A 27,136-nucleotide genomic window follows, 5' to 3' on the forward strand; every position below is an offset into this window, starting at 1 on the left:
CCACTCCTGATCACCCTATCTTGGGACTCGATTTTTGCTTGCCTGTAAAAGCACTAAGGAGGCTTTCCTTACTTCTGAGCATAGACAGTCTCAAGTATCAACCTGTCCTTATCTTAACTGTTGGAAGATTACAGGTCAACTAGAGTTTGGCCACGGGACTTGAAGAGGCCTGTCACCTCTGACCCTCAACGGACCACACTCTCTTCCCAGCATTGTGCTCCCTCTTGCCCACAGACCCCTGGACAAGGCTTCCCCACCTTGCCTTCCCAGGACAGTCAGAGGGACCCTCACCTGGGCTCTGGCCTCAGACCAAGCAGATGTCCTACTGTGGGTGAAAGCAAGGTTCTGGGATACTAGGTGAGGGGTCAGGAGAAATCTACCCAGCCCTCTGTCCATCCTGTTCCCAACTTCGGCATCTCCTAAAACATGGAGGGTGGAACTCCACCCTGTGCCTCCTACAGAGCTCCTAAAGTTAGACCTTCCTAAGACCCCATCCCCTCCAGAGCAGCCGGGGCCAGCCCATCTACGAGGCCTTGTTCAGATATATCAACAGTAAAAGGGGTTTTATCCTTTCCATGGAAAGCCCAGGTGTGGGGTCAAGGGGCGACCCCTGTGGTCAGGGTGGAGACTGCCACCAAGATATGTAAAGGCTCCTGTCCAGCCCTTTGGCTCTTTCCAGAAACGATGCATTGCACAATCTGGCTGAGGCTGGGGTGGGGAGGGCATACAGGTAAGGAAGGTAACCATTCCCACCCTGGGCCGTGAGATCCGGTTGCTTCCTGCCAGCACACCTGCCATGGTTCTAGGCAGAAGTGACGAGGAGGGAGGATCTCAGTCTATGGGTACTCCAAGAGCTAGGGGATTAGTGACCACCACACCACCCCACTGAGAGGAAGAGGCGGCTCTCTGGGATACCTGATCCTCTCCAGGGGCAACGACACTGATTAGGGACTGGCAGCCACTAAGAGGTCAGTGGGGTAAGCAGGCAGCAGAGTAGACCTGCAGAGCCAGCCAGGGGTCACAAGATATGTTTCCTGCCTACATGAAAGGTCACAATGTCTCAACCACGAAGTGTCCCTCTCAGCGCTGGTCATGGATAGGAATCAAGCCCCAAAGCAGCCCATACCATTGGAAGTGAACAGCCTAAACAAGCAGGGCAGCAGTAGGGCTAGGAGGGGTGTCTGGAACCCTTAATAGTATGCTGACAGGACTAGTCTGCCTGAAACCCAATGCAAGGCATATTGTGTGGCCCACCATTGGGACAAAGCACTCTGTGACTCGGAGCCTGATAGGGACTAGATATATCTTCCTAAACTTGAAGATTACATTCAAGCAGGATGAACCTGAAGATGTCTTAGCAATCAGACCAGGCCTTGACTGGCAGGGCCAGCAGACATTTAGAAGGACTGTAGTTCTCCTGCCAAGACCTGAGCTTGCCTGTCTAGCGGGAATGCCTCGGAAGAACTATAGGGCTGATCTTACATGTTCCTTTAGAATCTGGGAAACTCCTGTCCCCACTGAGGCTTCAGTTCTGCTGCCCTCAAGAGACAGTCCACACAAGAACAAAAACCCAGATCCAGAACACTACAAAAGTGAAGAACTGGGCTTGCTCCACCTTATGGTGGCTTTGAGGAACACAACGGAACTCCCTGGAGTTCAGGCCTGTCCTTGTTCAGCTTCTATATCTATAGACATTTTTGTTTTAACAAAACAAAACACAGAGAGAATCCACAAATGCTCTTGAGTATATTTAGAAAACATACTGGTTGGTCATTTCCTGGGGGTGGGGGCGACACAGGTGCAGGGCTGAGGTGAGGCCAAGCAGCTGATACCTGCATCCAAGTGACTGTCATTCCTGGAACCCTTTGGTGATAATGAAGTTCTTTCAAAAGGAGCCTGTGACCATCATGCTCCTAAGCAGTGGAGGGGGGTCTCTCCCACCTCCAAGAACATCTGGGAACCATGTCCTTCTTGAAGAGGAAGTGGCAGGCAGGTAGACTTCAAGCCACTTGGACTAAAGTACAGGTCCTGCTGGCCGCAGGAGGACTTCTTGGTTGGGACAGCTGGGCTGCTCAGTTTACTGGAGAGACCCAAGCACATCCTTGTTGACCCTGAATGCTGACTGTTGGCCATGTTCCTCACTTTCCTTGGACTTGAACCCTTGTTCTGAGGACTCTGCATGGCTTGTGTCGCCTGGAGCATGGCACCGCTGGCCCAGGCAGCCACACTTCTCAACCTGGGTGTAGCTAAAGGTCCGACTGGAGCCGTCATCACAGCGTAGAATCACAGTTCTCTGCGAGGTCTGTAGCTCCTGGCAACACTCACACTTGTGTTCTACCGTGTTGGCCTCCAGGGAGTACCTGTGGTTAGATCTCCTCAGCACCTGGCCTTGTTGGGAGCTGCCTGCCCCTGCCAGACACTGTGCCTAGCTGGCATGGTGCCAAGCTCCTTAGGTCCTTGTCACCCTGTGTTCAAGACCCTGATGGCTCACTTGCCAATTGCCCCAGGGCAAATGTTTCTGTTACAGCTAACCTTGGCCACCAAGTGTCCTAAGTCTACAGTTGGATGCACAGCAGGTCCCTGGTGAGTACCTTGTATCTCTGATACTTCCACAAACAGATACCACTTTAAAAGTAGTCAATGCAGCCCAAGGAGCTTGGAACCCTGCTGATGCTACCTTGGACTTCGTGAGTTATTATTAAGTCTAAAAGCCCTGTACCCTCTTTCTTATCTGCCCGGTTCTGTCCTTCTGCCTTGCAACACACACCCCACCCCACCCCACACCACCCCTGCCACCAATTGCATCTCTGAACACTCCCTGGGCTCCCTGGGGCCCATACATACATGGAGGTGCTGTCCCCACAGTTGCCCTGGCAGTACGAGATGCTCACTGGGCCCTCAGAGCTGCAGTTTTGCTGACGGATGATCTGCTGTCTTTGGTGCACTGTACATTCTGGGAGGACAGGAAAGGAGGCAGAAAGCAAATGTCTGTCTGTTCAGTAACATCCTGGAAGCCCCAGGCTGGGATCAACCCCTTCCTTGTCAGATCCTCACTTACTCTGCTGGGGTACGTGACAGTCATAGCAACATCCGTCTTCTCTCAGCTGAGCCTGGCCCTGTGCCAACAAAGGGCCATTGTGAATGTCAGGGGCAAGGAGGTATTGAGAAATGGAGGAATGAGACATGAGGCCAAAGGCAAACAAGAGTAGAAAGCCCTTCCACTAGAGAAGATAAGCTGGTCATGCAGCACTGCCCTCCCTCCTATCTCCGGGTATGCTGCCCCCTTGGCTGGAGTGGGGGAGCCCGCACTTACTTGCGGACAGTTGATCTTGGGGCACTCCATCTTCATTGTCACGACCATGAGTACATCTTGGAATTTCTCACACTTATGAGTCACACACGGGTTCCCAGGTTCTGGCCAGAACTCACCAGGCTGCAAAGAGGCCCGAGTTGCATAATGAGTCCCCATCCTCTGTTTTCTTACAGCCTATCAGCTTCCAGAGAGATTCTGGCATAGGCCGGGCAATTGTCTGCGAGACATGGCTTCCCAAGAGCCCCCAAGGTTGTAGGACCCTTTCTACTCAGAGTGGAATCTCCAGGACCCTACATGATCACTCCTGAGCTTCCAGAATTATGCCACTCAGGGTCCAGTGTCCCTAGGACCATAATTGTTCAGTTCACAGATGTTGTCCATTTTATATTTTCTATACTTAGGCTGGAGACTTTGAGAAGTTTGGTGGCTGTTGTAGCTTTGCTCCAGCCTGTGTAGAACCTTTGCAGAGCCTGGGGTCTGCTGTTTCCAGCATCAGTTTCCCTTCCTGAGGCCACCTCGCATGGTCCCAGCTACTCACCTGGTAGTAGTAGGTAGAGCTGCTGTTGTTTTTAAAGGGGCAGGTCTTCGATACACACTGGCCACAGCACTGCCCTGGAGTGGCCTGGTACTCAAAGCCCTGCAGGAAGAGTGGTGTGCTGCCTGAGTTCAGGCCATTGGCACAGGCCGATGAGAGCAGAAATGAGACCAGTGCTCACCTTAGGACACTGGGTGTTACAGAGCTCAGTCTCACAGTTGACCACAAAGACATCAGAATGGAGATTGCTGGAAACCTCACACAGGCATCTTTCACACAGGCTGGAGGAGACCACATCACCAGGCTGGAAAGAGTCCCGGCTGGGCATTAGTGGGCTCAGGTGTGAAAGAGACCTCCCTCTACCCTGATTGGCCAGTTGCCCTGGCTGCCCACCAAGCCGACTCATTCCCTTGCTTCTACTTTATTGTAAAGAGATCATGGCTCAGGTGCTGTCATGGGGCAGAGCCTATAACTATGTCACTATTTTGGGACCCAGGATACCACCTACGTGGAGAGTGGCGTGGAAAAGTACAGCTAGGGGAATTGAGGTGCTGGCATACCCAGTATGATGTCAGGGGGCAGAGAGCTGCTAGAATCCTGATGGTTTCAGACATCAGGTATTGGCAGCTTCAAGGATCCGAGAGCCAACTTTAACTGCACTGCTCTGAGCTATGTCCACAGAGGCTTGGGTCATTGGCATGGGCAAGGCCTAGAGATACTCAAGAGCTCCTTGGTGTCTCAGATGTCCACCTGAGCTCCAAAGGGCTGGTGGGAAACCCCAAGTGGGAACTCAGTCCCTGTAGGCTGTAAAGCCTGAACACAAGTGATTCCTACCTGGTAGAGAGTCCCGTTGACATCACAGCCCTTCCGACCTGTCCAAAAGACACACTGGCTGTAGCCTGGGTCTTGCAGGGCACAGCCTGGCTTCTGCATCAATAATTTCTGCTGCTAGATACTGGACCAAATCAAGCTTCCTTCCCACCAAGGGCAACTGCCCATCTCTAACCATCTGTAGTCCCATCATTCCCTGGGGAATTCCAGACCCAGTGTGGCTTGGTGCAAGGGTTAGGGATGCTTACTGCTGCAGTTTTGGGTTGGGCAGCAAGCTCCCTCCTCATATGTGACGATCAGGCTAGAATTCTCCGGGCAGTGCAGTGGAGGAGGGCAGTGACTGGAGTTGCAGACTGTGGGTAGAGAAAGCTGTCAGGGGCTGTGCTTCTCTTCTGCTCAAAGGCCCACCCCTCATGCCACAGGATGCCATGCCAGCTCCCCGGACCCCAGGAGCAGGCTCTTCAGGCTGGGCAGAGGAGTCTCTACCACACAAACCTGAAGAACATCTGCTAGGAGATTGTCAGATCTGGACACAGCCAGGTCCCTCAGGCAACGTGCAAAGCCTGGGAGAGCATGGCTTCTCCTCCCTGCCTCCTGAGACCAAGTTTGCAGAGCTGGCTGCTGACTTGGCTCACATCAAGAGATAACCCTACCCACGGGTATGAATACAGTAGCAAAGGCTCACCACAGCTGAACTGGGGACAGCATTGGCCAGCCTCCAGGGCTGCAGGCACCGGCACCAAGCCAGGTTCTGGACAGGTGGGCTGGGGGCAGGACTTCCTTCTGCAGGTCAGCGTGGCTTCCTTACAGATGCAGTCCTGGCAGTCCATGCTGATGGTGTGGCCCGGCTATGAGGGAATGACACATGACCCTGACCTGCGAGTGAGCTGCTCACCCCAGCTGTAGCCCCCACACGTGCTGAGGGGCTGCGCAGCAAGCCTGGGGAGAGGGCTTCAGAAGTACAAGGCCTGAGGCACTGAAGGCTAAGCATGGAGGCCAGGAGCTGAGGTTACAAAGGGGCTTCATTTAGTGAGCAGCTTTTCCTACAACTCATCACGTCTCTTCAGGGAATAAAGAGTCCCAGGAGAGAACAGGGTTGACCAGTCCTAATGAGACACCCAGCGGCTCCAGAACACAGGCATGGCAGGCCCCAGGGAAGGCCTTTCTGGATTCTGTTGGGGACACCAGCACTTTCCCTGCCTTCATCAGACCTTTGGCACACTAAGAAAGTCCCACCCCAGCCCCACACTGCCTTCCTTTGCAGCACCCCCTGTCTCCACAGACCATCACCATTTATACCTACCTCCACAGGCTCCCCATGAGGTCCCAGACACCCTATAGAGAGAAGTTCTGTCATTTTGGGTGGCCACAGAAATGGGGCAGGAGTAAAACTCATTGGGCACCATAGTGGGATCTAGGGTCAAGCCACATCCTGCCCCTCCGAACCCACACCCCATGTCCTTGCGGGACATACATTGGCAGGAAGGCACGCAGGTTGAGTCATTGGTACTGAAAAGTGTCATGTTGTCTGGACAGAAGCAGCCCTCTGTCTTGGGACCAGCCTCTTGAATGGCCCTATGAAAAATAAAGAATTGGTAGGTCCTTTCCCCCCAAGTAAGAAAGAGCCTGGCCTCAGAAAGCCAAATGGCAGAATTGGGTACCTAGGGTTTGTCAGCCCCGTGAACAGAATGCTGACACTTACAAGCTTGGGCTGATGTCATCATTTCTGTAGCAGTAGTGAGGGTTGGATGGACCACAAGGCTGGTATACTTGGTTATCAGGGCACATGAATGCTACATGGAGAAAGAGAGCCATACCTGAGAAGCTGTTTCAAGGCCTCACTTCAGGGTTCCTCCAAGTCCCAGCCATTGCTGAGTGCTGGCACCCACTTAGAAGTCTCAGTGGCTATCTATAACCTCAAATTTGTCTAAGTCAGTGGTTCCCAACCTTCCTAATGACATGGCTCTTTAGTACAGCTCCTCATGTTGTGGTGACCTCCAACCATTAAATTACTATAACTTTTGCTACTCCTTTGAATCATAATGCAAATATCTGATATATAGGCTATCTGGTATGTGACCCCTTGACCCACAGGTTGAGAACTGCTTGTCTAGGTTCTTAGCTTTATTGTTTGTCCAAGACAGTAAGCACCCAAGCCCTAAGTCCAAAGATATCTTAACTTGATAAACACCCCTTCTCACAACAAACCCAAAGCTTGAAGCCTTTCTCTCTAGGAAAGACTGGTCCTACATCTGGATGTTCGTCTACCTGCCCAGGCTATCTGCCTAGTACCCCTAAATGCTCACAACAGAGGACAGGAAGATGACTTGGCTGAGCACTCACGACAGGTGTTGTTGGTGTGGCTTCTCCAGGGGATGCACACGCCTTGGGCCGCACAGAGTGATGCATAGAGCTCTAGACTTGAGCACACAACCTCCAAGTTCAACATGTGGCAGTAGTCAAATAAGCAGCCTTCATAGAACTGCAGTGGGGGGATGATGTCATGGCAGAGCCTGAAGACGCTGTAGGTGGGCAGAAACAATTGTGGTGGTATGTACGTCAATTCTATTCAACTTGCCGCCCAGAGGGGTGCTTCCAGATCTGTAATATCCCCTTGGAGGCAAGGTCCTGGGCAATGACTCAGCACCTATAAGGCTGTCTTCCAAGGGCACCCCACCTCTGTTTATACCACAAAAGGTATCAGCCAGAGCATTGCTTCATGCAATGACCCCCCCATCGGGCTCCCTCATTCTGAAACCCTGGGTGTTGCCCAGGTGCAGGTAGTTACTGATGCCCGTACCACTGAGAGAAGCTGGTGGAGGATTTTAGAGATTAGCCAACCTGGCCACAACCAGCCCTATAATAGCATTTCAGCAACAACCACTGTCTGACAAGATCCACAGAGACAGTGCCCAGAGCCTGGAACAAGGCAGGTCTTATGTTTCTTAGGAGCCATTTAAGGACCCAGTAGCTTTTGCCAGATGGGGCCAGCAAGGCTACCCAACTTCCTGGAGTCTTACTCGCTTAGGATGAGCTGGCAGAGCGGTGATGGTGGGCATGGAGTAGGTGATGGTCTAGGTACCACTGAAGTTGGTGTTGGTGGAGGCCCTTGGCAGGAAGGTTGGTTGGGCACCTTCCAGTGGAGGGACATCTCAGAACAAGAGGAGGCTATGGAACCTCCAGGCAGGCGGCATTCATCCTTTTTGTCATTGGTGCAAGTGCCTGCAGATGAGACAAGGGTCAGCCAGCTGGGCAGCAGACCTGTGCCCACTGTACGACTGTTGAGGATCAGAACTGGCCTCTTGTCTCACTTCCTTTCCTGTGCTTCCCCAAAAGTCCGTTTGGCTCCCAGGGTACAGAGAAGCAGCCAGAGAACTACAGATGTGAACCCCACATGTGTGCACAGTCTGAAATCCCTCTAGGCCCATGAGGAAGATGCCTCTAACACCCAAACAACATCCAGAGTGGAGCTCACCGCATTGGCCTTCTGTGTTGTTGGCAAACAAGTTGAAGGGCACCTCGACTGAGAAGATGAGACCTGAAAACATGACCTGGACACCAATCTCCTGGATGGTAACATACATCTTGATACCCACACGGGAGACGACAATGCCATTCTGCTGGAAGCCAGGACTGACTACTTTGTTGTTGAAGATGATCTGGATACAGACAACAGGGGAAAGTTTAGGATTAGGGTCTCCATCCCAGAACAAGCCTTCCCCAACCCTTCCAGAACAAAGGCACATCTACCTGGTTGGTCATGACCCCGCTAACTGGCCTGCGCGTCAGCACCACACGGTCCTGGTGGTACTCGACAATGATGGACTGTGGGCAGGAAACACTGTCACCCAGGTCACAGAAGTAGTTGTCAATGAGCACACGGAAGTATCCAAACACAGGCACGATCTGCTGCACCAGCACGTATGTGCAGTTATCCAGGAAAGTGTAGTAGGTGCCATCAAATGTGATGTAGTGGGGGTCACCCCAGCCACTGCAAACACCTGTGGGTGCCAGGTAGCTTATAGCAGAGCCTCCACACCACCTTATGGAGTGGTTCTCATTCAGCTGGTCCATCCCCCGCCCCCTGCTGCTGGCAAATCAGAAATTCCTGAAACTATTGTCGCCTTCTGACACACATAGACAGTCCCTTCAGACTCTTGCCTGGCGGGTCCTTCATAAGCTGACGAGATTCTAAGACACAGAGGGACCCTTCTCTTCTCCCACTGGGCTCTATGGCTCTGGGACTCAGTTCTCTCCACTGGGCATCCCCATCCCTGCCTTCATAATGAAGTCTTTCCTGCTGTCCACCCTCTTACATCATGCCTCCCCCTGCTGAATCCTAACTCCACTCACACTGGCACTGGTAGTGCTGGCAGCAACCATCCTGGTCATCAACCTTCAGAGGTGGGTAGCCATTGGCACAAGATGGTTCCTTCACCTTTGGGCACTGGCGTGGGCTCAGGGAGACAACATTGTTGCCCTCACAGGTGGCTTGGGAACAATTAGGCATTGGCCAGGTCTCTCCTTTCTGCAGAAACAAAGCCAGCTGTGGGTCTGAGTCCTGGGCCGTGAAGCCATCTTCAGATCTCAGGGTTCTATAGCCCCATTCCAGCTCATGGCCTCACCTCACTCCTGCTAATGGCTATAAGGGCTCATGATGCAAAGCTTTCCCTCCCCTATATGTCATGCTTTTCCATGTGTCACTACATTCATCCCCTCTGTCACTTTCACTCTCATGGGGGGGGATGTTTAAGCTCCAGCCCCAACACCCCACTGCCTGGCAAGAACATACCTGCAAAGCATAGACCAGCCCTGCAAAGTCATAAAAGAACCCAGGCCAAAGCTCACCCCGTGTCAACGAGGGACTGGTGATCTTCAAAAGGACTGAAGCTGATATCTAATCGCAAATCCACCAAGGTCTTCGTGGTGGCCATGAGTCTCCAGAAAGGATGGGAGATAGACTTACCAGTCTTGGAGGAAACACATTGCACCAGTCCTGCTCAGTGACAGGCGGAGCAGTAGATGTAGGTAGAGCTGGTGTAGGAGGTGGCATGGTGGAGGGGCAATCTTGACTAACCCCTCTGACCACTTGACAATCCTGGCTGCACAACGCATAGTAACAGTGACCATCGAGGTCAGTCTGGTTGTAGATGATGGATCCTGCGAGAACAAGAGGTATGCAGAAGTTGGGAAGGCCCTAGAAGAAACATCTGCTTCTAAGACAGTGGTGGGTTGTCAGCCTCAACACTTTCCACTTAATAAAAGACTAGAAATGATTGAAGGCAACTGTGGCACCATCTCCAAAACCAAAAATGTTCACAGAAGAAAATGAGGAAACAGAGTACCTTAGAATTCTGCATAAAAATATCTCACTTACCCAAAGGGTATAACCGGCCTGAAACGCTGCAGAAACAAGGGGTGGTGGAGTGACCCCTAGGGCTGGTCGGTAAGAATGGGGACACAGATGATGGTGACACAACTGAAACTGGGGGCTTATGGGATGTCACAGGAGAAGTCTGGTCGGTCCTGGGGCAGTCTTCAGGAATGTGACAGCACAGCAGTCGAACCTCATAGTTGAGACACATCCCAAATGTGCCCCCCTGGTCCCTGTTCCTACACACCAGGCCCACACTGGGGTCGCACTGCACCACCTGACCCAGATCCTTCATCTCTACCGCAGGGTAGTCCTTAGCTCTGCATTGCAACTGTGTGATCTCCTCTGGCCGGTGACAGAGTCTCTCTCCACTCTTCCTGATGTTGCTGTAGGTTTCCAGGTCCCCTCCATGTGGACCAGGCACAGGGAAGCCAGTGTCAAACCACTTGGTCCAGTTGCACTGTGGCTGGCAGTGGGTGGTCACTGGGGTATAAGTCACATCAGAATCAGTCCTGGTACCCATGGTGCTGGTAGGAACAGAGGCGGTGCTGGTTCCAGAAACAGAGATAGTGCTGGTTTTCCCCATGAATGTTGTGAGGTCTCTGTGCCCAGAGCTGGTGCTGGTGCCTCTGGTGGAAATGGTGCTGGCTTTTTCTATAGGTGTTGAGCTGGTTTGGGGTTTGAGTGTGGTGCTTACTTTTTCTTTGGAGGGTGAGCTGGTTTGGGGTGTTGAGGAGGTGCTGGCTGTTTGCACATACTTGGTGCTGATGTCCCTGGTGGACACTGTGCTGGCTGTCTGCTTGGAGGTCAGTTTAGGGAGGGGTGTTGTGCTTGCTGTGTGCACAGACTTGGTTCTGGTTTCTCCTATAGGTGTTGAGCTGGTTTGGGTTTTCTGGGGGGTACTGGCTTTTCCTGTATTTGGTGAGCTTGTTTGGGATGTGGAGGTGGTGCTGATTGTCTGCAAAAGTCTGGTGCTCTTGTGGACACTGTCTCTGGTGGACACTGTGTTTGTTGTCTGCCCAGAGATGGTGCTGGCTTCTCCTATAGGTGCTGATCTGGTTTGGGTTTTCTGGGTGGTTCTGGTTTCTCCTATAGGTGTTGATCTGGTTTGGGTTTTCTGGGTGGTGCTGGTTTCTCCTATAGGTGTTGATCTGGTTTGGGTTTTCTGGGTGGTGCTGGCTTCTCCTATAGGCGTTGATCTGGTTTGGGTTTTCTGGGTGGTGATGGCTTCTCCTATAGGCGTTGATCTGGTTTGGGTTTTCTGGGTGGTGCTGGGTTTTCCTGTTGCGGGTGAGCTTGTTTGGGATACAGAGGTGGTGCTCACTGTCTGCAAAGCACTACTGCTGGTGTCCCAGGAAATGGTGTTGGAGGTTGGTTTGAGTTTAGGTATGGATGTTGGGCTATCTGTCTGCCCAAAGGTGATGCTGGTGTCTCTGGTAGACACTGTGCTGACTGTTGGCCCTGAAGCTGAGCTGGTTTGAGCTGTAGAGGTGGTGCTGGCTTTTCCTATAGGTGTTGGACTGGTTTTGGGCTTGAGGGTGGTCACTGGTTGAGTGGTTGTGTGTGGACTACCTGAGACCAACGTTTTTGTGTCTGTGACTGTTGAGTGACTACTGGTGTCTTTGGTGGAAGAGGAATCCATGGTTGTGGTCCTGCTGGTCTCTGTTCTCCTGCTGACTCCTTGTGAGGTGGGATGTGTGGTAGCTGAAGCTGGAGAACAGCTGTTTACTACCGTGCAGCACTCTATCCGGATCTCATAGTTGTAACAAATGGGAGGCAGCTGGTTCTTGTTCAAACAGATCAAACCCTCCTCTGGGCTGCAGGTCACATCCTGCCCTAGTTCCTCCAGTGGTGTGTTGGGGAAGAACGAAGCCCTGCACTCAACATTTCGTGGCTTCTCACAGAACTTGTATCCTTTGGCTCTCAGGTTCACAAAGCTGTCAAAATCTCCACTGTTTATGCCTGGCTCAGGGTAGCTGCCATCTATCCAATCAGTCCAACTGCAAAGCTCCTGTTTGCACTCATGAGTTGTCTCAAAGGAGGCCATGGTGGACCCCGAGGTTGGGATGGACACAGATGATGTGGCTGAAGTTGGTACTGGTGTTGGGCTAGTGGTGGGTAGAGTTGTTTTAACAGTTGTAGAACTGACTGGGGCAGGAGTAGATGGAGCTGGAGCTGATGAAGAAGGCACTGAGGAAGAAGAAGGACCTGAGGTAGCTGTGCTATACATGTGCTCAGGTGAGGTGACAGGGAGGGAGGAGGTTGCGTCCCCCATGGTAGTTGTCAGAGAGGCTATCAAATGGGTGGTCTGTGTAGGACCACTGGCAGTTGGACAGTTGATGAGGGTACAGCACCAGATTTTGATCTGGTAGTTGTCACAGAGCCCTGACACCTGGTCACTGTTGTAACAGGTCAGCCCTTCAGTTGTGGTGCACTCCACGTGCTGTTGCAGAGCATGAAAAGGCACTTCAGGGCTAGCCTCAGCACGGCACTCCACTGCTTTGGGCACTTGGCAGATCTGATAGCCATGGGCACGGAGGTTCTCCAGAGTGTCAAAGTCACCACTGTCAATGCCACGTCCAGGACGGCTGACATCCATCCAGGGAGACCAGTGGCACTCCTCCTGGCAAGCTGGCATGGTTAAGGTGGAAGCTGAAGTAGATGTGGTCAAGATAGGGGCTGTGGCAGGGGTCTTCATGGACAATATGCTGCTGGTTGTTGACGAAGCCTTGCTTGGGGACCCCGGGTATACTACACTCGGAGTAGGGCTGGAATGTGTGCTGGAGGGTCTCAGTGAGGTCATGACTGTGGACAAAAGTAACAGGTGTGAGCATTGAAGCCTTGAAGCTGTCTACCTGGTTCCTAGTCACAGCCTCGCTCCTTATTCATCAGCTGCCTTGTGGGTCTCCCCACCCTGGTCACACCAGCTTTAAAAATCGAACATTTATAGCTGTGTCAGTCAGCCTGTCTTCCCAGAACCTGCTTTTCAGTGGACAGAAATGGAGACTAGTGGGTGCTCTCCAAGCCATGCCCCGAGAGGAATATACATGCTTAAACCCCTCAAAACTAGTTTGGGGTAACTTTACAAACCCCTAAGAGGGTAAGACTTCAGGGATGCCTAGTGATCCATGCAGTGTAAAGTAATCAGGCAGCTATAAATTCTTGGAGAATCTCATGGTCATCCAAGGCTGGCCTAGGAGCACTTGTACTTGGAGATACTAAGCTAAGGCCTGTTAGGCTTGAACCCCTGCTTACCCTGCACAATCTGGAAAACCCCTGAGAGCCCTCCTTCCCCCCAACCCCGCCCATACAGAGAAAACTCCCCCAACCCCTTGGAGAAAACTCAGGCTAACATGTCATCCCTCCCATCTCCAAGTTTTCGGCAACCCGCCCAAAAGTGCCCCCCCGGGGCTCAGTTTCTGACCATGTATGGACACAGACCCAGCTCCTAGCTGGCATGTCATCCCTCCTCGCCTAAGCTCTATAGAACCCCCTTGCTTTAGCCTGGATGCATGACCTCACTGACCCCCACCTGTGAGATTGGTGATCCAACCCAAGAGCTGCATCCTAATAAACCTGCCTTTATTTATCTACTTTTAATCTGGTCTAATATGGCCTATATCTGTGCCACCAAGGGAGAGAAAGCCTTTCAAGGTCCATACTCTCTCGAGATCATGTCCAGTAGCTACAGAAAGCTGTATCATGGACACCAGGCTTGCCAGAATGGGTCAGTAAGATTGATCCCTTTCTGCTCTGGAACAAAGTAGGGTACTTCTGTCCTCGATGCCCAGCCTTGGGCTCCTTCTTGAACCTCCTGGCCTGCCACCAATATCCAGAACTAGCCATTAACCTAACGTTCAGTAAGAGAGGCACAACCAATCAGCATGGAAAGGGACACTCCCTGGGAAATCTAGCATTTTCTGTCACCAGTCACATCTGCCTTACCAATAGGTGTGGAGAAGGAGAACGTGGTGGGGGGCGTGGGGGTGGTGGAACTGCAGGTCTCAACGATCCTCTCAATGGTACCATTGTCCCTGCAGTGTGCAGAGATACAGCCTCCTGTTCCATCTGTCGTGTGGTAGATGATGTCCCCAGGATGGAACTGTTGCCCATTGTAGGTACAGACACAGGCTGTGGGACATAGATGTTTAGCCTGTCAGAATGTGCTAAAGTGCTGGCAATGAATGCCCCACCCCCCACACACCACCCCATCTCCAGCTCAGAGAGAGCTGCAGGTGCTCACCACCAGCATCACGGGTACAGTGCACGCCACTCTCCTTACAAATGCTGTCAGAAGAAACAAGAAGTGGGTGTGAGTTCATGGGACCTGGAACTGTCTGCAGAACCCACCATGCTTAGAGTTGGTGATGAAACAATCCTGTCATAACCCAAGCTGGAGGCTGAGCTCCCTCTGCTCTACTAAGGTCACACTCTCTCAAACATTGCCCCTGTCAATAACCGGTAGCGGCAATGTGGACTTTGATGGACATTGTTCCCTCATCCCTGGGAGGACATCTGGGCTGAGGACACATCACGTTCACACACAGATGGATCTTAGGCCAAGAATGTCCTCCCTCCCAGCCCAGACCCAAGTCAAAGACACCCTTCCTCCCAGCTGCACCTAAGGCAACAGTGTCCCCCCTCCTAGCTGAAGCTCAGACCACTAGGGTTCTGGCAGGTGTGCATGCAGGAAGCCCACGAGGCCGGTGATGTCATTCTTTCCCCTCGGCTCAGCCTCGGACTGAGGTTACTTCCAGACCTCAGGCTGATGCTATAAATAAGGTTAGCTCAAACTCCCCCACAGTGTTTCAGGTTATCTATGACTCTGGCTGAGTGACTCACCAGGAATGACAGTTTTTGTCTGAAGGCACTGATGCACCTGGTCGGTACAACTTCCCATTGACGCGGCAGAGATGTGGTGGTGGGGGTGAGGGGGTGAGTGTACAGTTGGATACACACTGCATCGTGTCCTCATCAAAGATGGGGGCTGTTGGTGGGCACTTGGGGTAACAGCCTGTGGACCAAGAGAGAGACCCAGACTGAGTCTTCCCAGAGCCCTCTGACCCCAAGGCCCAGGTCTGACCCCTGGGACCAGCCTCATCCACAACACTAGTGTTTAAGGTTGAAACCATAAAGGCTTCTAGTGGAATCAAGAAAAATAAGAAGACCCCAGGCCTTAGATCCCAGGATAGACCCAAATCCTGATCCTAGGAACCCAGCAAAACCTGCCTCTCCCAGTTCAGCCTTCAGCCTACCTTCCAGACCACGAAGATCTTGTAGGCACTGTCCAGTAGGGTTCTGGCAGGTGCGCATGCAGGGGGCCCCACATGGCTGGTAGTGCCATTCACACTGACCCTCGGGGTTGTAGTAGTCACAGAACAGTGCTGGAAAAATGGAAAGATTTACTGGGATCTACTACACCATTTCTGACCCCACCCCGAGAAAGGGTAACTCAGATAAAGGCTTCTGGCTATTGGGAGTGCCAGAGGAGCAACCATCAAATGACACTCTCCAGGTACAGCAGCTGCCCTCAGCGATACCACTCCCTCAGGGCTTCACATGGACTGTACTTAAGAAAGGGTGCTGATGCCTCCATTGCAGAAGGTTTGCTGAGGCCAGGCCTCCTCCTCCAGCTGCTCACCCTCATCTCTGTTTCACTTGCCTCAGGAAACTATTGGCCCTTTAATGCATCCTGAGGAATATACAGAACTGGCCTTGTGAACCTCAAACCCTTGTCTACAGCAGATATCCCAGCCCTTGGAGCTGCTCATATTAGAGCCACCTGTTGAGTGGTCACAGTGTTTGTGCACGGCATATGCACATGTGTGTGTGTGTGTGTGTGTGTGTGTGTGTGTGTGCGTGCGCGAGCGCTCGCCCACACACAGCAGTGCCCTCCCTCCCAGCTCACCCTCAAGCCAAGGGCGCCTTCCCTTCCAGCTGTGCCTAAGGCTACAGGGTCCTCCCTTCTAACTAAAGCTCAAACAACTGGGGTTCCAGCAGGTGTGTATGCAGGGGCCCACAGGGCTGATAATGTCACTCTTTCCCCTCAGAATGTGTGTGTGTGTGGTGTGTGTGTGTGTGTGCACGCGCATGCTCGCACTCAAATTGGCCAAAACCAGTCATGAGGAACAGAGAAGGCTGCAACCCACCTCATCCCCAGCCCCACCCTTCAGCAACACAGACAAAACTCCACTCACGACAGATGTCTGGTGTCCTCCAAGACACACACACTCCCACATCATGGCAGGCCTGGGCATAGGCGGCCACAGCAGTGCAGAAACATTCGCAGTCACCCCCTGAGTCACAGGCACAGGCGTCATTCACACAAGCTTCATAGTACTTGGCTGGCTCCACCTGAAAGAGACAAACTCATCAGGCTCTGGGGACTCCTGACTCCCCATCTTAGTGCACATACTGGCCTAATCATTTGGACTAATTTTTACTAGTGTCCATGGTGACAAATGTATGACCATGAATATCCGGCCACACCATCATAGCATCAGTCCATGTTCAGAGTCAACAACCCCCAAACCATAGTCTATTCTGAGGTATTCATGTGGGTTCCTGAGCCCCAGACACCCATGCCCTTGGCTGATGGCTTCTCCATCCTAAAGCCCAGAGACCATCCCACCCCACTGCCGTACGTGGGCATGGCAGGTGGAGAAGACTGCACTGTTGATGATGCTGCATTGCTTTTGGGCCCAGGACTTTCGGTAAGGGTTGGCAGTACAGGGATCCTTGGCCACCAGGGCATCCGGGCAGGATGGAGACAACTTCCAGCTATTTCCAAACTCTAGCACGTCACCCACCACAGACTGGCCGCGTGTGGTGAAGTCATTGATGGCATTGTCGTCAAAGTTTCCACACAGACCATAGACCCTGCCCTATAGAGAAACACAGAGATTAGAGGTGTGGGAAAGAGCCCCCTTCTTTTACCCTGATATCTGCTCTGCTGCTTCCCAGCTTCCTGAAGGATGAGTCCAGCTAACACAGCAAGTGTGAGTTCAAAAGGTGTGATGGTTTGTATATGTTGGCCCAGGCATTGACATCATTAGAAGATGTGGCCTTGTTGGAATAGGTGTGTCACTATAGGCATGAGCTTAAGACCCTCACCCTAGCTGCGTGGAAATCAGTCTTCTACTAGCAGCCTTCAGATGAAGATGTAGAACTCTCAGCTCTGCCTGCATCATGCCTGCCTGGATGCTGCCCTGCTCCAACCTTGATGATACTGGACTGAACCTCTGAACCTCTAAGCCAGCCCCAATTAAGTGCTGTCTTTTATAAGACTTTCCTTGGTCATGGTATCTGTTCACAGAAGTAAAACCCTAACAAAGACAGAAGGCAACCCCTTTGGTATCTAGTGGTTGGGAATGGTACTTGTGGCCATTCGTGTCTGCCCCCAGGCCATGACCCCTGCCCATGACCTCCTCTGAGGCCTATGAGCACCCCCAGCTTGGCATCTTAGGAAACCTTTAATCCATTTTTTTCTATGGGCCTGCTTTGTTCTTCTTTCCTGTACATTGACTTTAGTACCAGTTCTCAGTTACTTTGTCAGGTGAGCGTGGGGCCATAACAGTCAGCTTAGAGCCTGTCTTGGATAGCAGTCTAAAACACTACTATGATCTGGACAGTGGGCCCATATTTACCCTGTCTAAACCTGGTGCTTGTGAATGGTGCCTTCCTAGAAAAATAATCTTTGAAGATGTGGTCAAGTGACGTGAGGCTCCACTAAGTCAAGGCAGGTTCTGGGTTCCCTGTCTAGTGTCCTTATTAAAGAGAAAAAAATGTATACAGAAAACCATGCAACAACAAAGATAGAGACTAGGATAATGAAGACACAATACAAGGATACCTGGAGCTCCAAAAGCTAAAGAGGTAAGAAAGATCCTCCTGAGCCTCCAGAGGGTCACAGCCCTACTGATACATCACTTGAGCTTCCAGTGTCCAGATACATGTATTACATTAATTGTAGTGTGTGTGTGTGTGTGTGTGTGTGTGTGTGTGTGTGTGTGTGTGTGTGTAATGCATGTTCCACAGTGTTCTTTTGGAGGTCAGTTCTTTCACCATGTGGGTCTTGGGGATTAACCTCTAGCCTGAAGTCATAAAGCTTGTCGGCAAACCCCATTACCTACTGAGCCATCTCTGACTATCTCTCTCAATCTTTCTGTCTCTCTCTCTGTTTCTCTGCCCCTCCTCTCTCTCTCTCTCTCTCTCTCTCTCTCTCTCTCTCTCTCTCTCTCTCTCTCTCTCTCTCTCTCTGTGTGTGTGTGTGTGTGTGTATGTGTGTGTGTTTCTGTCTTTCTCTCTGTGCATCTTCCCACCCCCATGTGTGTCCCAGCCCTTGAGAGGGATAACAGAAATGCTTCCCTGGCTCAGCCTCACCTTGAACTCAGGGCTGAGTCTGAGAAAGATGCTGGTCTTCTTGTCCCACAAAAGCACCAGGCCAATGTCAGTTTCCACCACTAGGTAGTTGCCCATCTGGTGGACAAAGTAGGGGGGCTCCTGCCCCACATCCTTCTGGACCACTTCCATCTTGCTGTCACTCAACTTCAGCTCATAGTTCTGTGTGACAAGAGATCCTCAGGGCCTAGCCAGGGACTCCCTCCATGCTCCCCTGAACCACTGTGCAACCCCCAGGGTGTTCTGCTATCTCAATTCCTCTCACCCCCAGGAAGATTTTGATTCCCTTGGAGCAGGTAGTTCCTGTAGTGCCACAGGGAATGTTCTCAGTGACAACACGAAAGGCGTCCTGGGAGCTGCCATTTCCACCGTAGTTGTCCTGGAGCAGCAGAAGACCATTAGAGGACATGGAAGGTGGTGAGTTCCTAGGGCTGTGTGTGGCTATGGGAGAGCCTGCCAGACAAGCATACCTGTAGCAGTGTGTACTCGCAGTCCCCACTGAAACTGTAGCGCTGCCCATCAAAAGTGATGTAGTGGCCGTCCCCATACACAGCACAGGTGGCCAGGCAAGGCTTGTCTGTGCATTGCCACATCCTGTTCTTACAGGTGCTGTGTAGAAAGTGGAGGTCAGCTGAGTGCTTCCACCAGAATGGAGACCTTCCCAGAGGTTTTATGGGGGACTCCTTATGGGAAACTGAGGCACAGAGCTTAGATCCCTTGAGAGCCTATGCTATGTATGCCATCAGAAGCTATGCTTGAGCTTAGTCCATTCCTAACAAGGACCTCTGTACCTGGTGATAGTTTGGATCCCCCACATACCAGTTGTTGCAACCCACTCGGATGGTCTCCCCAGGCCTGTAGGTGGCCTCATTGTGCACACAGGGACAGTCCTCAGCAACGACACAGCTTCCATTACCATCTGCCACTAGCCCATTCGGGCACACACAGCCAGGCACGCACTCGGAGCTGTACTGTATGGAATATGGACAAGGTGAATGGGACTGGATGTGAGTGGATGCCTTGGGCTGACATGTCCTTTGTGCCCGCAGGACTGGTTCCACGGAAACAGGATGCTCAACAGCAGGGAGACCAGAGGTGCTCAGAGAATACAGTCTTGCCACGGTGCCATGAAGGCCCTCAGCATTGAAAAGCCCTGCTGCCCTCCTCCAGGAGCAGCCATGAGGGGGCCTGATGGTCCCCACAGACGCCATAGCAGGAGAGGTCAAGGAAGTGAGGGGGTCATCAGGAAGGTCCTAGGGATAGTTATCACTTACACAGGTCATGTCTAGGGTGTGACAGCTCTTCTGACATCCAGCTCCAGTGTCACCGGGTGTGGCATTGCGACAGTCAAAATAGATCATGGGTGCATCACACACTGGAGAAGGAAGGGGAACAGTGAAGTGATGCCATTCATCCCTGCCAAGCTTTCTCTGAGGGAGGCCAGTGCTGTAATATCGTAATCATTTGTTTCCAGACAGTCAAACATGTGGCTGCCTGCCCTGTGATAAAAGGCAGGGTGCACATCTGTGTTATGCGTGCAGAATGCATGTAAGTGTGTGTGTATGTGTGTATGTGTGTGTGTGTGTGTGTGTTGTGTGAGTTGAGAATGTACTGAATGTTTTCATGATTATGTGTGCACAATGTCCATACCCTCATCTCCCATTTTAGAGCCCAAGGGCTTAGACACAGTCTGCACCACAACAGTAAAACTGATCATCGACTCAGCTCTGTTCACCTGGGGTAGGCATCAACCCTGACAGCTCTTTGGGTCTTCTCTCAGAGTTGACAGGCTCCCTCACAGGCTTACCTGGTGTTGGGGCAGGACCTCCAATACAAGTCAGTGCTCCTTGGGTGCAGGTGCTGTAAATAGAGGTCTTTTAGAATATCATCCACTCTGGACCCTGTGAGTCCCCACCATGTCCTCCTTGTCTGCATGATTACAGGTGAATGGGAGCAGGGTAACAAGGGTCCTCTGGGAACACAGTCTTACCAAACGGCCCCATTGTCATGCACCGACTCGCCATTGGGAACTGTGGATCCCTTGTAATAGCAAGGACAGCTAGTAGCCTGTACACATTTGCCAGAATCATCTAAGAAGGTGCCTTTGGGGCAGGCGCAGCCATCTACAGGGACGAAGTTGACATGGCAGGTGACATCTTCCTCATTCAGAGCACGGCAGGTGGGCTGGCAGGTGCTGATATGGTATTGGTAGGTCATTGACTTGGGACAGGTAATTGTAGGCTTTGCTGTGTGAAAACAGAAAGAAGAGACACTTAAAATACTAGTGGACAAATAGCCCAGCAATCACAAGAGAGTCTAGCAGTTCGAAGCCTTGTCAGCTGCCCCAGACATTGTCTCCCGATTAGTTCTCTTGGTCACAATTGCTTGGGCCTCCCCTGGTTTCTGAGACTGATGTAGGAATAAGACCCTTGGAGCATCCAGTCAGCTACTATGCAAAGGGTAGGGACCCTGGCCTGTACAGAAAGAGAATTGTTAGCCCACAGAACACTCACTGCAGATGCCATCCCTCCAGCCACTGAGCAGCACGCCTTTGGCAGCACAGGCACGCACATAGGAGGACAGGGCTGCACACATGCAGTCCTCGCTCTTCTCACAGTTGCATGTGTCAAACATGCAGTTCTGGGGATGGAGACATTGTAGCATCAGGGACCTAGCCTCACGTTCAGGAGCCTGGTGTCTGACTGGCCCTCCCCCAAACCCAATATATTCCTAACTTCCTTGCCTTCCTCAGGACAGTTTCCCATCCTCAGTTCCTTTTTAGTTCATTTTAATGTTGAGATCTCACAAGCAGCCAACCTTTCCTCTAGGACATAGATTCTGGGAAGACCCTGGCCCTTTATCTTTGTGACCCATCTGGTCCACCTCTAGAACATCCTGTCTTCCTTACTGTCTTATGACTCACATGTCTCAAAAGATTCTTGTTTAGTCCTGTTCCTAGTACAGACCCAAGGCTGAATCTACACTCAATGAACGTGCAATGAGAAAATAAGGACCATGGATGTGAGGAGCAGAAGCAGAGATACAGACTTGGAGAATATTCCTGCCACATGCTGTCTGTTAGTTGCCTCCCTCCAGTGTCGATTGGTCTTCCAAATATAGAGCACACAATGCAGTGCTGGAGTACTAGCTAGCTGAAGAAGCAGTGAGTGGACATTACCGAGAAGAAGGTGCTGGGGTTCACGGTGGCATGGCACTGGGAAAATGGACCATTGGCATCAGTCAGCCGAGAACACCAGTGGTGAGCATACTTTTCTGTGGAATAGAAAGAAACCCATCAACTACTTATTTACCCAAGCCCCTGGTTTTCTCCCACATGGAGTCATAAAGAATAGAGAAGTTACAATCATTGTTTCTCTTCTATGTCTCCAGACTTCTCAACTCCTAGGAATATCGTGGCCATTGCCATGGACAAATAGTCAAGACTTCCGGACAAAAATACAGAGGAAAAAGGGGACTGATCACCTGGTACTGAACCCACCTCCTCAAGCCTACTCAGGGGGCTGGACAACGTCACAAGTACATTAGAGTCTTATTTCTTTCTTTTACCCTGAGTTGGGGCCCCTAAAGTCCAATGCCCTGTGTACAAAAGATGATATCCCTGTCATCTTCCATAATATTCTCCTGCTGTCTGATGCCTACGTAGATGCTGGTCATCACCCTTCCCTGAGTATTCACATTTGTTTCACACGTAATACTACATGGTATAAACTGTAGTCATAAATTTTTCTGAAAATACCACTTGCCTTCAAAAGGAATGAATTATTTCCAGAAGCTAGAGTCAAGTTAATAATAAGCCTTGTGACTCATTGAAAACAGTGTACCCAATCTGCTGTCTTTTCATAAGTTCAGCCTGTTCAAGTTAACCTGCCTTTAAGAGAACCATATAACTGACCTTGTTATGCCTTGGACTTCTTCTGTAACTGGTTTTTAGAATCTAAGCTAAATGTATAGTTTTAATCATAAATTGTATTCTTTTCCATGCCCTGACCCAAAATAATGTAAGTGTATTATGATAATTGCATGCTGAAAGCATCCAATAGGTTGAAGTCAACATTACACAAAGCAAATGTCTCATAAATCTTGGAAGCAGCAAGAAGATACAGGTCGATAATGTTTGTGTGTAGTTTTAAGTGTTATCCTATGTCAGCTGAGGTCAGTAAAAAAAATTTTTTTTGTTTGTAAAACTGTTAAAAAAATTTCTATAAATAAGAATTTCCCATTATTTTCACGGGCCATATTTTTCATGCTGCACAATAAATATTGGGCAAACTGTTTATTACAGACAGGCAACAAGGACAAATCAAATACAATAGGCAGGCCACCTACTACAAATATAGACATATGGAAAACACCCAAATAGAAATGGAGGATTCAAATGTGAGCTCACTCTGAGTCAAACTATTCCAAGAGAAAGCTCCCTTTTTTCATTCCTCCAAATGACATCTACACATTTTAGTGTCCTTTCTGGGGTTCCTGTAATGTGTGATTGACATTACAGTGCACACTAGTTTGCTCATTCTTCACTTCAGGGTAGACAGCTGAATGCCAAGCCAGGTCAGAGTTTGCTGAGAAAATGTTTCTTAGGAAATAACCAGATCACAAACGAAGCCAATTAAACAAACCCCTTGGCATTTAACAGAGCATAAGCAAAGAGTTAAATGAAGAAATTCACCATTCTCCACACTGAGTGAGCAGGGGTCCTCAAAGATATTCTTGACATTGGGACAAGCCGCCTGAGTCTTGAAGGTGTTGAAGAAGGCAGCAGCTGTGCCCTCCACAACCCCACTGATGGTCTGGAAGTCATCAGCCTGCATACTGTTGAAATTACCACAGAGCCCTAGGAGCAGAAGAGCAGGTTGAGGCCCCATGTGGGCTCTAAGATGGAATAGGCTCAGACCCAGAGCCAGTGCTTCTTACCAGAGGTTAGCCCCCTGAACTCAGGTGCCATACGCAGAGACACTTGCATAATGGGATTCAGCTGGATCTCAAGCTGCAGACCCAGATTGGTCTGGCCAATGATGAAGAAGGTTGAAGGCCGGAAGAAGGTAACATTGGCTGTGGGCAGAAGATGAAGATTTCAGTGTTGAGGGTGTCCCATGAGATAGAGGTGCACATTCAGACTCACACAAGCAGCCCTTACCTGTAGACACTGGCAGCTGGGTATAGATTTGGTTCACAAAGACCTCTCCAGTGGCTTTCACTGTGACCACCTAGAACCAATTCCAGAGCCAAGGGGATCAGTGTAGAAATGAGGCAATATCTCTCTCACTGTCCTTTGGTAACCTACCCAGGCTGTGAAGTGTGCTCACTAGATCTAGGAGATCCTGGGCTACAAAGCTGTAGTCCCCATGAGGTAAACTTATATTCCAAGACCAAGCCCCTACTTACCCTGATTTTCTAAACTTTCAAAATAATCATATCTTAAGTAACATAAAAACAGAAAGTAATATATAAAAATAACTTTAACAGAGACATTGTACTGGATAGAAATACATGAGTCTTCTTTCCTGGGTCCAACTGGTACAATTATAGGAGCTCCAGAGTCAAAAACCTGCAGTGTTCCACTTAAGGGTAGTCTCCAGAAAGACCCACAGATAGTGTATGTGCTCAGTGTCCAGGATGTGAATCCAGGAACTAGGCAGAGGTAACTGGCAATGTGAACTCGTTCTTTCCACCTACCAGGACCTACCAGGGTTCTCCTCAGCTCTCCCTGTGATACTCACCGTCTTCCCCCCACCCAGGCTCAAGGTCACAGTCTTCAGACAAGTCTCACTTTCAGTCAATCCACACTTCCGCAGCTCAACCAGCACAGTGAAGACATTGCTGTCATAGGGCTGCAGGGGGTGACACAGGTTCTTACATGCTACCCAAACCCTGCCCACCTCAACCTCTCCCTCCTCCAGCACATGCTACCTCCCCTTGTTGAAAATCCCCAGTCCACCACTATCATAGACTCTAAGAAGCAGCTGTTTGAATCCATGAGGAAGGCACTCCTAGGAGTGCATGCCATGAGTCTCCCTATTCCCCAAAACGGGTGCTCAGTATACCTACTGAATGCAATAATTCTAAAGTTGGGAGGGAGACTGGGGGGAGTTGGGAGTGGAAGAGAAGGTGGATGATCAAACACATGTAATTTATCAAACACATAAAATTTATGAAATTTTCAAGAAAAAATAAAAATACTTTAAGAAAGAAAACAGTGTGTGTGTGTGTGTGTGTGTGTGTGTGTGTGTGTGTGTGTGTTTCCAAGGTGGAGAGGGAGAAGGTCATGTGCAGTCTAGGATGGTCAGCGTGAACTACTGGATGATACTAAGGTAGTGGATACAGGACATTTCACATTTGTGAAATCCCGGGACATGCTCATGAGTGACCCTGATGGTCTCTGCCATGGCTTTTCAGCATCACTTGTAACCAATGTGTCACACTAAAGCTGAATAGTAGTACAGGGGAGGAGGCTGCTGGAGTTGGCGAGGTTTAGGAATTCCCTAGACTTCCTATTTAATTTATTTGTCAACATAAAATTCTTCCAAAAGTAAAACAAGACAGGAGCCGAAGAGATGGATCAATGGTTGTGTACTGCTCTTGCAAAGGGCCAAAGTACAGTGCCCAGCACCTACATCAGGTAGCTCACAACCACCTATAACTCCAGCTCCAAGGAGAATGATGCCTCTTCTGGCCTCTGTGGGCACCATGCACATGTACACACAGAGAAACACATGTGTTTACATAAGTAAAATATGTAAATAAAATAAGTCTCTTTTAAAAGAACAAGATCAGAAGGGCCAAAACAATGTGCAGGGGTCATTCAGAACTAGAGGACCCATCGACAGCTGACTGACTCCACAGAACCCTGTGCCAACAGGCAAAAGTATTTCCTCACAGTTTTACCATGAGGTCACCCAAGATCTCCCTGGTTCAGACGTTATGGGAAGCCTCAGCTAGTGATACTTGGGGAGGCCCTTGGCTTGTTGCAGCTCCCAAAATCAAAAGCCCAAGGACAAAATAGGCCTCACCTTGCTCAGCACGTAGCTGCAGTCCCCATGTACTGTGTACTGCCTTTCATCAAACGTGGAGATGTGGGAGCCTCCCAGTACTGAGCAAGTGCCAGAGCATGGGACTTCCTGGCAGCTCCATTGACCTCCGGAGCATGTGCTACAGGTAGGGAGAAGAAGGACATATTGTGTACTAGTCCCAGGAACAACACTCCTGTTATTTTTGCCACCAAATTGAAGGCTTCTGCCCATAGGGCACTGGCCACAGAATTGTGAGACCTAAGAAATACACACGTCCTGAGGAAGACAGTATATGTCGGGGTCTTAAATGGGGAAACCAAAACGTACCAGTTGGTGCAGTCAGTAGAATAAGTGGTACCCGGTGCATAAAATGTTCCATTATACAGACAGGCACACTGGGACACAGAGACACAGCCCATCTGGTTTATATCATCAAGTACCATTCCTGTAGAAAGCAAGTCCATGTGATAGGTGACATCCAGGGACACTCTGGGCCAGAGTCGCAGGGATCTTTCACCAAGGCCTCAGCAATATGACCGCCAGAGCAGCTGCGTGCTTTGGAGATCTGGGGTTGGGGTTGGAATGAAGACTCCATCTTACCCTCAGGACAGAAGCAGCCAGCAACACAGTGGTCCTCACAGACCTGGGAATGCTGGGGGTTGGAGCAGGTGTCCACACAGGGTAAGCCACATTCCTGGTGCCGCATGTTGAGGGGACATGTTTGGACTGCAAGAAGACCGGGAAGATCATATCAAGTCAGGTCCCATTTACCAGCTGGATGATGCTACAATGGGGAGGTGAGACTAAGGGCACTTACAGCAGAGGTTAGGACCCCGCCAGTCCTGGGGCTGTCCTCCAGCATGTGCACACTGCCGGGAGTACTCAGCCAGGGTATTGCAGATGCAGTTAGATGGGTCCAAGCTCTCACAGAGGCAGAGGTCCTGCTGGCAAGCCTCCAGGTAGCTGCTGATGTCCACCAGGGATGCACAGTCTGAGAACAGCTGACCTTTCAGGATCTCTTCACAGATGCTCTGGACAATGGCAGGCACCCATGCCAAGTTTAGACCCCAGGCTTCCCAGAAGCACCTGTGTTAGCTCAGAACCCACAGCTCTCCTCCCCACCTTGCCCACCCATTCCTCTCAAGCCTCACAGATCTGGTGGAGCAGTTCTTCTGGGGTACAGGGAGGGGATCCTGGCACTGCTCTGTAGGGCCATCCATCTTCTGAAGGTTCCCAAACTCAAGGGGTGTCAGCTTAACATCTGCAGAAAGTGTAGAGCAGTTCTGTCTACAAGTCCCAGGTTCTCAGCCCATCATATCAATGGCCAAGCCCAAAGAGTTCCCCACTGAGAATGTCCATGTGGTCCTGTGATTCCTGCTAGCCTATACACAGCATCTCCTGACAAGAGTAGACATATGAATGGATAGATTCTGTCACCCACAGCTTATATAGGACTTAGAAAGACCGGAAGAGGGAAGAGTGTGGGAGTATCTGAGTGATACAGCCGCATTTGGGATTTCACTACATGGTGGTAAAATGTGACCCTCTCTAGACTGAAAGAAGCAAGGATGATTCCCTGTGAGAGTCTGTCCCCAGAACAGGGGTATCAAGAATCAGAGTTCTGCTGGGCACCTTGTTCTCTACATGCA

General features: G+C 50.6%; 1 protein-coding gene across 1 annotated transcript in view; it reads right to left on the minus strand.

The window, feature by feature from the left end:
• Nucleotides 1-2,077: 2,077 nt before the first annotated feature.
• MUC5AC (mucin 5AC, oligomeric mucus/gel-forming) overlaps nucleotides 2,078-27,136 on the minus strand; it is a gene marked incomplete at both ends in the record, with an annotated part of 28,455 nt that continues 3,396 nt past the window's right edge. Inside the window, 43 exons of the mRNA XM_080912971.1 lie at nucleotides 2,078-2,360; nucleotides 2,845-2,953; nucleotides 3,059-3,116; nucleotides 3,314-3,433; nucleotides 3,852-3,950; nucleotides 4,030-4,152; nucleotides 4,683-4,720; nucleotides 4,928-5,032; nucleotides 5,365-5,527; nucleotides 5,983-6,014; nucleotides 6,154-6,254; nucleotides 6,382-6,472; nucleotides 7,023-7,201; nucleotides 7,700-7,901; nucleotides 8,155-8,338; nucleotides 8,430-8,680; nucleotides 9,033-9,207; nucleotides 9,646-9,839; nucleotides 10,057-12,858; nucleotides 13,999-14,184; nucleotides 14,297-14,340; nucleotides 14,896-15,067; nucleotides 15,309-15,437; nucleotides 16,251-16,407; nucleotides 16,698-16,937; nucleotides 18,436-18,615; nucleotides 18,719-18,832; nucleotides 18,924-19,062; nucleotides 19,273-19,424; nucleotides 19,728-19,828; nucleotides 20,261-20,313; nucleotides 20,444-20,699; nucleotides 20,967-21,093; nucleotides 21,632-21,726; nucleotides 23,147-23,311; nucleotides 23,392-23,529; nucleotides 23,615-23,684; nucleotides 24,198-24,308; nucleotides 25,488-25,626; nucleotides 25,815-25,932; nucleotides 26,088-26,213; nucleotides 26,305-26,518; nucleotides 26,639-26,748. Of these exons, the coding sequence (XP_080769097.1) occupies nucleotides 2,078-2,360; nucleotides 2,845-2,953; nucleotides 3,059-3,116; nucleotides 3,314-3,433; nucleotides 3,852-3,950; nucleotides 4,030-4,152; nucleotides 4,683-4,720; nucleotides 4,928-5,032; nucleotides 5,365-5,527; nucleotides 5,983-6,014; nucleotides 6,154-6,254; nucleotides 6,382-6,472; nucleotides 7,023-7,201; nucleotides 7,700-7,901; nucleotides 8,155-8,338; nucleotides 8,430-8,680; nucleotides 9,033-9,207; nucleotides 9,646-9,839; nucleotides 10,057-12,858; nucleotides 13,999-14,184; nucleotides 14,297-14,340; nucleotides 14,896-15,067; nucleotides 15,309-15,437; nucleotides 16,251-16,407; nucleotides 16,698-16,937; nucleotides 18,436-18,615; nucleotides 18,719-18,832; nucleotides 18,924-19,062; nucleotides 19,273-19,424; nucleotides 19,728-19,828; nucleotides 20,261-20,313; nucleotides 20,444-20,699; nucleotides 20,967-21,093; nucleotides 21,632-21,726; nucleotides 23,147-23,311; nucleotides 23,392-23,529; nucleotides 23,615-23,684; nucleotides 24,198-24,308; nucleotides 25,488-25,626; nucleotides 25,815-25,932; nucleotides 26,088-26,213; nucleotides 26,305-26,518; nucleotides 26,639-26,748 (8,645 nt within the window). The remainder of the gene's footprint in view (nucleotides 2,361-2,844; nucleotides 2,954-3,058; nucleotides 3,117-3,313; nucleotides 3,434-3,851; nucleotides 3,951-4,029; nucleotides 4,153-4,682; nucleotides 4,721-4,927; nucleotides 5,033-5,364; nucleotides 5,528-5,982; nucleotides 6,015-6,153; nucleotides 6,255-6,381; nucleotides 6,473-7,022; nucleotides 7,202-7,699; nucleotides 7,902-8,154; nucleotides 8,339-8,429; nucleotides 8,681-9,032; nucleotides 9,208-9,645; nucleotides 9,840-10,056; nucleotides 12,859-13,998; nucleotides 14,185-14,296; nucleotides 14,341-14,895; nucleotides 15,068-15,308; nucleotides 15,438-16,250; nucleotides 16,408-16,697; nucleotides 16,938-18,435; nucleotides 18,616-18,718; nucleotides 18,833-18,923; nucleotides 19,063-19,272; nucleotides 19,425-19,727; nucleotides 19,829-20,260; nucleotides 20,314-20,443; nucleotides 20,700-20,966; nucleotides 21,094-21,631; nucleotides 21,727-23,146; nucleotides 23,312-23,391; nucleotides 23,530-23,614; nucleotides 23,685-24,197; nucleotides 24,309-25,487; nucleotides 25,627-25,814; nucleotides 25,933-26,087; nucleotides 26,214-26,304; nucleotides 26,519-26,638; nucleotides 26,749-27,136) is intronic.

This window comes from Micromys minutus (assembly GCF_963924665.1).
Source record: "Micromys minutus genome assembly, chromosome: 2".
In the NCBI taxonomy this organism is placed as follows: domain Eukaryota; kingdom Metazoa; phylum Chordata; class Mammalia; order Rodentia; family Muridae; genus Micromys; species Micromys minutus.